The sequence below is a fragment of the Pygoscelis adeliae genome, unplaced genomic scaffold (genome assembly GCF_000699105.1).
Source record: "Pygoscelis adeliae isolate BGI_AS28 unplaced genomic scaffold, ASM69910v1 Scaffold117, whole genome shotgun sequence".
Lineage (NCBI taxonomy): Eukaryota > Metazoa > Chordata > Aves > Sphenisciformes > Spheniscidae > Pygoscelis > Pygoscelis adeliae.
In genome coordinates, this window is record NW_008825270.1 from 5335326 (window position 1) to 5344782 (window position 9457).

The 9457-nt window shown below is 39.6% G+C and overlaps 1 protein-coding gene across 4 annotated transcripts in view; it reads right to left on the reverse strand.

Moving 5' to 3' along the window:
* ATG13 (autophagy related 13) overlaps positions 1-9457 on the reverse strand; it is a 21179-nt gene that overhangs the window by 11316 nt on the left and 406 nt on the right. For all 4 annotated transcript variants that reach the window (XM_009329725.1, XM_009329726.1, XM_009329724.1 and 1 more), the window contains exons 2-8: positions 4999-5080; positions 4085-4165; positions 3045-3164; positions 2558-2604; positions 1871-2011; positions 748-788; positions 116-212 (exon numbers count right to left, since the gene is read on the reverse strand). In XM_009329725.1, coding sequence (XP_009328000.1) covers positions 116-212; positions 748-788; positions 1871-2011; positions 2558-2604; positions 3045-3164; positions 4085-4165; positions 4999-5067 — 596 coding nt within the window. In that variant the 5' untranslated portion in view covers positions 5068-5080. The remainder of the gene's footprint in view (positions 1-115; positions 213-747; positions 789-1870; positions 2012-2557; positions 2605-3044; positions 3165-4084; positions 4166-4998; positions 5081-9457) is intronic.

The following is a 9457-nucleotide window of genomic DNA, read 5'->3' on the forward strand; positions in this document are numbered from 1 at the left end:
AGGAAAGGATAAGCAGAAGGGAAAGATTTAGGGGCTCATAATATGAGGGGTTTAATAGTTAGGTTTAATAGTACATTACTGTAAAACAGTTTCTGGCATGATCACATTTTCTCACCTGGTTGACATGAAAGCGAGGTTGATTCTGTAGGCACAAGACAAAGTGATGGTTCCCACTGGGGTACCCACTGTTCCAACACGGACTGTCTGGAAACCTGTAAGGTTAAGGAACAATTATCGGTTTCACTGATTATTTATGTTCCATACTTTTCTATTCTGAGGTTACATTATCTTATTTCTATAGTGTTTCCATTATACCTTGCAATCTGAACTCCAAAGACACACATAGGACCCATAACAAAACAGCAGCACTAGGTTGCCTTGCTTGTAGGTTTCACCTACAAGACTTCTGATGTTGCTCCCTATCTTGGTCTAAAATACTGCTCTGAAGTGCTTCTTGTTCCTGAGTACATGGTCTCCTTTACCAGTCCTGCCCCTTATCAACATACTTCCATATTCTTATTTCAGTGCCGGATCACTAGAGTCAAAATGGCAATCGCCCTAGATTTTGTCAAAGTACCACCATTATACCTGTCACCTTATGACACAACCCTTCACTGGCAGATCCAGATAAAAAGTGTATGTAAACCTCAGACTTAATTTTCCTTATGGCACTTAGGAATAGTAATAAATGGCTAGCCAGTGTGGAAAACAGTTCTGCTCTAGTTTGTGTGTGTTGCCTAATCATACCTTCTCCCAAGCCACTCAGCTGCACTTCACCAAAATATATCCTGCAGGAAAAGGAAAAAGAAAAGGTTTAAAGTCCATTAGGGACATAATGCTATACATATCCTTATTGCTTATTTAATTTTATGAGTTGAAAGACTGGAACTACTTTTCCTCTTTAGAAAAAAAACCAAAAGCAACGGCTAGAATGCCCATCTCACAAAACCTTCCAGCTACTTCAGAGGAAGACACATCACATAAAAAGGAAGAGAAAACGATAGTCTAATCAGAAATTTCTCTTTAAGTTTTTTAAGCCTCTGTGACAAATCTACAGTTCAGAGCAAAAATGTGAAGCGATGTAAACTTCACGGACAGGTCTGAGTCTAAAAGCTGATACTCATCACACAACATAAAGATTAACTGTGCTGTAAAGAGACCTGCTCTTAAGTATATGCCAAACCAGCAATGAAGGCAAAAATGAAGAAATGGCTGGGATTTCTTTTTAAGTTCTCAGCTGTGCAAATGATAACAAACGTAAGATTTAGAATAATCTAAATTAGCTGTGCAAACACGTCAAAGAGTTTTCTCAAAGCCAAAAACAAAGACTGGAAGGTGATAACCATGAACCACATGAACCACAAGCCAGTCAGATCTCACAGGCTAAACAGAGTTGAACTCAGTATTGGGATGAGTAAACTGCAAGAGCTACAGGAAGTGGAGCTGAGGTTGCATCTTTAAAATGGAATAGCAGGAGAGAGTCTGAATCTATACTGCAAAAGCACGCATTGCAGTTATGTGCAACGTAGACAGGCATTTATCAAATACAGGCCAGACACTGAACAACTGGAAGCTAATAAGCAATTTAACCAGTACTTGCATGTAGAATTTTTGTACTCTTCTCAACATGGTAGGCAAACAACAATAGTTCACAGCCTGTGCTTACTTTTTCTTTCAATGGCTCAGATGGTGGCTATATGGTGATATATAGCCCAAAGTTCTCTTCTGTCACTGATCAGTAGTAGTTAAAATCCAAATAACTTGAATTTATTATCACTCATCCCTTTTTACCACATTTGCAGCTGCACTGTGCAAGTCTAGAGTATCTGCTGTTTGTACTTCAAATGGGAAATTTCATATTCTGCTTTACCTGTACAGTATTACATATTCATGGCCTTGTTTCCTTGAGAGTCTGTAGGCTGGAGTTACCCTGGTTATAGCAAGCAAAGACTTCAGCAGTAGAGACAGCCTGTTGTATACAGTGTATGAAACTTTGATTTCTTTGTCACACCTATAGAACACAAAGGAAAAAATTAGTCCTTTGTTCCCAACTAAGTTGTTTGGGTTTTTTTTATTTTTACTTTTTAAAATCAAAATGAGTCTGGGCCAATTGTTTAATGTCAGTTTTATTGCCAAAATGATAAAATAAAGCCTCAGTGTGGGTACCTGTTATTGACCAACCAGCTAAGAGTCCTACTTCAATCTAGTCACCTGTTGTAAATTAATTGCTGAAAAATGCCATGCAGCCTTCTACTAGACAGAAACATCTTTTCAGTATTAAAAACATTTGTCATTACTGAGTATATGAATTCTTGTATCTGAAGCATACTAGTTGTAATGGAAGAATGAAAAAGGAATAAAATCACTAGTTTATTTTCTTGACATCAATATTAAACAGTTTGACTGCTGTACTAGACAAAGAGGGGACTTTCCTCTGAAGTGTCCCAGGCCACACAGCCAATATGTGCTCATTCATCACCATGGATTGTGTTGCTTCCCCATTTCATCAGCTAAAGCAAACACACACACACAAAGAAAGTGTGAAGAATGCACTTACTTTTCATTCATTTCTAGACACCAAATTTCCAGCTCCATGGAGTCCCCCTGGATCAGAGAAAGGATGGCAAACAAAGGCTCATTTCAGAACACAAACCTTTTCACATCTCATTAATGATCAGCAACAGCCACACCTCTCAATGAAGATGTTTCTCCTGGCTCCCACTTTCTTGTAATGCAATAATAGAAAAAGGTGCGCTGGAAGTCTCACTGCACAATTAGATCACCTGAGGGAACACCTTCCTCAGAATGGCTAAGCTCTTCATTATCTAAGAAACTAAATTTTGCTGCTCTATCATTTGTGTGTTCGGCCTCAGATATTTGCAGTGAACTGCTTCTGTTAAACAATACACTTCTTTTCATTAGCGTACTACCTAACTTAATAAACAAAGATATTTTCACATTGTCTTGGACTAAAGGGCAGGAGCTCTGGTAGGTGACTTAAGATTCAAGTAAAAAAATGGCATCTATTTTGACTCAGTTCTCACCTCTGAGGTTTTGAGAGAAATCTCCACGCACATAGACCGTCCAACAGCAGGTAGTTGTCCTGCCAGGGCTTTCTTTGCTTCATGAGTAACCTCTGGTATATCTTTGATTGCCAAATTGAACTGCAGAATGAAAGAGATTATTTAATTTTTTTATTTCTTTGAAAAACTGCCTAGTGGTACACTGCAGACAGACTCACAGACCCATATAGAATCACAGAATCATTTAGGTTAGAAAAGACCTTTAAGATCATCAAATCCAACCGTTAACCTAGCCCTGCCAAGTCCACCACTAAACCATGTCCCTAAACGCCACATCTACACGTCTTTTAAATACCTCCAGGGATGGTGACTCAACCACTTCCCAGGGCAGCCTGTTCCAATGCTTGACAACCCTTTCAGTGTAGAAATTTTTCCCTAAGATCCAATCTAAACCTCCCCTGGCACAACTTGAGGTCATTTCCTCTTCTCCTATCACTAGGTCAGTGTCCACTGAAATATTTATGAAACAAAAAATTCCCAGACAGGCTCAAGCTTTCCATATTTGCAAACATTTCCTTGGCTGCTAATTCAAATGTTTTTCTTGATCCTGCCATAAAAATCACGTTTCTTTTCCCTCACTTGAGTCCTATCTTCACCCACAGAGTATCTTGAGTCTCTTCAATTTTAATAAAGCCCACTACAAAGTCCTGAATTGCAGAGTTGCAAACTTCTGACAGAAAAGAACTCATCACCCCACCCCCAGCAGATCTTGGAAATGCGCCTTAGCTGGCAGGAGTTGCTGAGAGGTATCATTTATCTCTCCTCTAATCAGCCTTTAAGAGCCCAGAGGAACATGTTGTATGTGAACAATAACAACAACAAAAAACCCCCACCACACACCATCAATGAACATAATTGAATATAGTAGTTATTCTATGAATAGTTATTATAGTCTGCACAAGACTGTAACAATGACGTGTTCTCAACACAGGCGCGTGCACACACACACACACACAAAATCCCCAACAGTTACGGAGTTGCTTTAAAAAACATGACTTCACCCAGTCAGAGCCTGTTGGGGAGGATGATGATCGGGTACAGATTTTCTCTCCAAGTCGGGCCTGGACAATTACTTGTACCGTCTGGAATAGAAAGGAAAAGATACACACTCATGTTCCGAGCTCAGCAGAACCCTCAGTTCAGAACCTGAGCTAGACAAATTCCAAGTGAAAAAAAAAAAGAGCTGACCAGGATGTAAAGAAGTAGAGTTTGCTACGCTAATCTTCAGGTCTAATCAATTTAAGTTATTACATATAACAGGTAAATGTATTTCAGAGAGAAAATCGTTTTAAGCTGACCTTTCTCTGTAATAACATGAAGTGACTAAGTCAATTTTGTGATCAGGAGTTGCACAGTTTTCGGTAATACTGAAATGAAATTTACAACTATATCCTGAACCTTGGACACATAAACGAAAGTCAATTCAATCTGTACATTTATAACATAGCCATTGTCATTGTACTTGCATCTATGTACCAAGTGAGGCCAAATTTTATAAATACGTATCAACATAATTCAAAAGAACATTCTGGTATTATTGCTTTTGGATGCAATATAAAAATTTAGATAGGCTGAAATGAAAGAGCGGAATCCAACAGAAGATACTACCTAACAGCTGGATGGTTACATGTGTTGATAGGAGCCCAAAGCTGACAGAGGTGTGAAGTGCCTGTAACTGATTCTACAGCAGGACACTTCTCGGGGAAGGAAGAGGATTTGAAGGTAGAAAAAGGGGAAAAGATGTTTTTCTAGTTCTTCTCAGGAATCTCCTAAATTTAACATCAGCTTTTCTGGCTTTGGTCTTTAGCAAAAACAAAAAAAACCCCAACCCCCAACCTTGTTACTCTAGCCACAGCAAGTATGGCTTTTCTTAAACAAGAAAGAAGAGGCATTTGCCCACAAGAGAAAAAGTTACCTTTAAAGCAAAAAATTTGATGAACTTGTCCAGGTCCTTCCTGTCCTGGGAACTGAGATCAGTGTCCATTGCATATGGCAATCTGAAATATAGCACAGGTGTGGGAATGAAGTCATCCTTCAGCTTTCTGTTTCGATTTCAAGATTTCAAAATATTTTGCCATTAGAGGCTACCTCAAAAGAAATGATAAGCACCAAAGGCCTTCTGCCTGTCAAAATCCTAACATGCTAAGAACTTTTTGGGGTAGGTGTGAGGTATAAACGCGCATGAATAGTTTATCTGGTCAGTGCAAAAGATACTAGAAAAGAAACAACAAAGGGGGCTCACAATTAAAACTGGGTACAAGTTCTCCAATCTTGCTAGCTTAATTAAAAAAAACAAAACCAAAAAACCCCCAAAACACCCCAACACCACACTGACTGGCTTCTATACCAAGCCATCCATCAGACATGGCAGTCTCTACTTCAGAAATAATATATCTTCAGTTATCAGCACTGGTCAAAACCAAGCCAAATCGTTTTCTTGAGTCTGAAATTCTAAAAAACAGTATTCCAGTGGTATTTCAGCAGATATTGAAATCTATATAATAAACCACTGCTGGAACGGGCTACACTGCTTCTTTATTTCCAACAAATTATACTTGCAGTAGAGCTGTACAGCTACAGATTTACCTACAACCAACTGAAAAGATACATTTTTGCCAAGGGATAGACCAAAATTCTCTGTTCACTTCTCTTGAAAGCTCTGACAACAAATGTTTAGCTCCCACATTCACACTGCCTTGTTTTTCAAAATACGATTGTTTCTAGCAATACGATGAACTTGCACAGTGCCTGAAGCGAGGCAGGCCAAGGCACTAGTCAGATTTCTGCCACCATCGTGTCACATGGTCTGGGATAAATCACAATTTTTCTGTCTCTCAGTTTCTTCACGTGTAAGTTAATAATCATATAGAACCATGGGGAGGAATGCCTTAATTAGCAGCATTAACTGTACTTTTTGCTCATAAGCCTTCAAAGTATTAATTCACTCTTAATTCCTGTTGTTGTTTTTGTTTTGAGACAGCTAATCAGCCTGAAGCAGCTTGTCAAACATCACGTATTTATGGAACGCGCTGCTCATCACAGAAACGTTGGCGGTCTAAGGTCAGTGAGCACGAGCAGCTGCCATGCACAAGGTTATTCTACTCAGGGTTCAATCTTTAAGCAAAGACTGAACTTGCAGCAAGGTATGCTGTTTATACAAATTAAAGCTTAGCAGGACGAAGTGGCTAACAGCCCTGTTCACACAGAAAATATTGTATAATCTTTAATGACTACCCACATGCAGAACTTCTATCTAAAATAGCTCACTTAATAGCAGTAAATGCCTATTTTAAGTAATGCTTTAGGAGCATCATCCAAGAAGGTCTGCTAGATAAGAGTACTGCAATTTATAGAGCATTTTATAGAGAAGAGTCCTGCTTTCTGAATGACTCGATAAAAAGAAAGCTGGACATCTAATACGGTTGAAAGTTTCTAGGTTACATTCATACTGCATGTCCTAGCGCTGTACTGTTCTCATTACAAATAATTTAATTTGAGAACTAACAATACAAATGATTCAACATTAGATGCATTATCAAATTATCTTTTTGATATTTTAACCTCCTCATCAAAAGTATTATACTTTCTTTCCCTGCCTTTACCTCCACTAGACAGAGATTACGGATCTTTTCTACTGGGAGGGGATACAAAAGGAAGTCAGAACTTAAAGCGCTAGACTCTAACTTTAAAAAAAAAAAAAGCTTTTAGTATAGACACTTCCCACTACAAAAAAATAGGTGACAATGACCTGTTATTATTCTTTTGACTTAACTAAGTAAACCCCCTAAGGGTTGAGGGGACCTGAGATCTACAACAAAACCTGGCTAATATGGGCAATAAAATACTGCATTAGAAAAGTACATCTTTTTCTCAGTGAAGAAAATGCTGACATTTAAATACCAAGAGAAATCAAATCAGCTTTTAATGTGAAAAGAAGTTTTTTTCTATGCGACCCCTGGAGAAAGGTGCAAGGAAATATATATCCTGATGTTGTAGGAGAGCTGTCAAAGCACCTACATTTGCCTCATGGGGCTGGAAAAGAATTCTGGTATCGACTATTGCAAGACATTCGGGAATTAATGGGAGGTGTTAGGTGCACTGGCCTGTTAGGAAAGGAAACAAAGCAGATCATCAGCATGGTTTCTGTGCAGTATAGGAATTAGTTCTAATGACTATATACCTAAATATCTCTAGAGAGGAGAGGAACAGCCACCAGAGCCATGTCTTAGATTCAGGGTTCAAACAATGAGAGCTTCATGGTTCTGCCCTGCTGCAGCAGAATTGGGATTCTTCCTGCAAGATCTCAAACTATCTGTAACATTCATGAAACATTTGGAGATTCATACCCTTACCTCTCAAGCTCCAAATGCCAGTAACAGTTGACTCACCAGAGCCTAAAGTAGAGCAGAAATTATCAGGCAAGGTTTCCTGTCAGGAATCTGTAATTTCAGGGGGAAACTGGGACCTTGGAACTCAGCTCCTGACATGTCTAAGGGCTGTCATCTGATTACCACCATCTCCTCATTTTTGCAGGAGGACCTCTGATTACCTGAGATCTGCTAAGGCTTAGGACAGTGTTCACCTTTAGAATCATTCTTGATAAAGAGTCAAGATGGGCCTAGAATTACAGCAAACATTTTATTTACAAAAATGCCTCAGTACCCTTGGGTTAGCTGCCACCAGCTGACCTGAACAGGAAGGAAATTCTTTAACCTTAGTTCCACCAAGCTTATTCATCTTCTCAGGTTCTGTGGGTTGCAACGCCAGCAGGGCTCCTTGTTAAGTGCCAGTATCCGGGCATATGCTTAGCTCAAGGAAGATGCTGTCCAATTTTACAATGAATAACAACTAGAAGGAAATAACCTTTGGTCTAGGTTAGAAACCCACAGATGACCGATTGCCCCTCAACCAAGTAATCCCTTAAGTAAACTGATACCTCTCTGCTTTAACCTTACACATAGGTTGTTCACAGGTAAAAACAAGCATCTTGGCCACATGGCTTTTTGCTTTGTCTCCCTCTTCCAGCAACATCCACTTTCATACTATTGCTTTTATTTATACGCCTTTGTTTCCACTTTCCTCTAAACAGAAACGTCAGAGACAAATGTTCAAAGAACTGCCACATGTGGGTCTTTTGACTAAAGCCATATTCTTTCTCACAAGGTTATGAGGCAGAGAATACTAGGCTTATCCAACAGTTTAGCATCTAAGCATTGTGCCTTATACACTCTACTGGTATTTATACTCTCCTTTTCCAAGGAGAAGGACACATCAGCGTAAGCTGATGGCACCCTATTTGCATGATGCAACAAACCGCAAAAGCCCTCCCCTTCATGCCTTGGTACAGCCTAGAGAAACTACAGCTACCAGCATGCCATGCTCCAGTCCAACAGCAGCAGCCCCGCTGCCTGCAAATACCTGTAACTCCGGCACACAACAGGTGCCCAGTAACACCTGTGAATATTTGCATTGCGGTACGCGTTTCATACGTGGGAATTTAGCGTGTATGTCTGTTTGACGCTCACGTACACAAAAGGGAAAGGAGCAGGCATTATTATTGCTGCTGGGGAAAGTATATACAGGCTGCTTCCATCACCTCCCTCCTCTGAGATTTCACTCTGAGCCAAGGCTGCTACAACTTAAAGTCATCACGCTTTCCTTTTGAACAGATATTTACCAATGCAAAGTAATTACTCATGGTTCCTATCCCAGAGTGAAATTAAAAAGACCAGAGGGAAGAAACAAGAAGGGCTGTCGCTGTAAGGACAGGGCTGTGCCCCCCAGACTGGGCTCCTTGTCCCTACCACTCTCTCAGAACTTCTTTGTTAATGCAGGAGCCAAATCCCATCTCTGAGGATGTCCTATGTGAAGCTTCAAAAAAGCTTCGTTGACTCATGCAGGTAAACAAGAAGCACATGGAAGTTTTTGAAGCTTTTAATAGAATGCCTTTGATAAATAGGCTTGACCGCCAAGAAAGCTTTCCTAGAACATCACCTTCAATGACCAAGAAACTTCACGGCAAGCAGGTATTTTGAGCACATTAATAAGCAACTATAAAAAGATCTCCATAAAGACAGCGCTCTGTTTCAAGGCTGGGCCTACAAGTCAAACTCCAGTATCCTACAATTACTTAAAATTAATCTCCATTCCGCCTTCTTAATAGGTTAGTCAGAAACCTGGGGAGAGGGAGGGAACAATTCTAAATTTTAAGGCGCGCCACTCTCATTCTTTAAAGTTTATAGATTTTTTTAAGAGAAGACTAGAGTAGATTCTAGCAGAAAAACTGTTTCACGTAATATAAATGTTCTGATGAAATCAAAGGCTCTGTAGTTCACTATATAGTTGTTTTGACTGAAAAAGAGGTAATTTTTCCT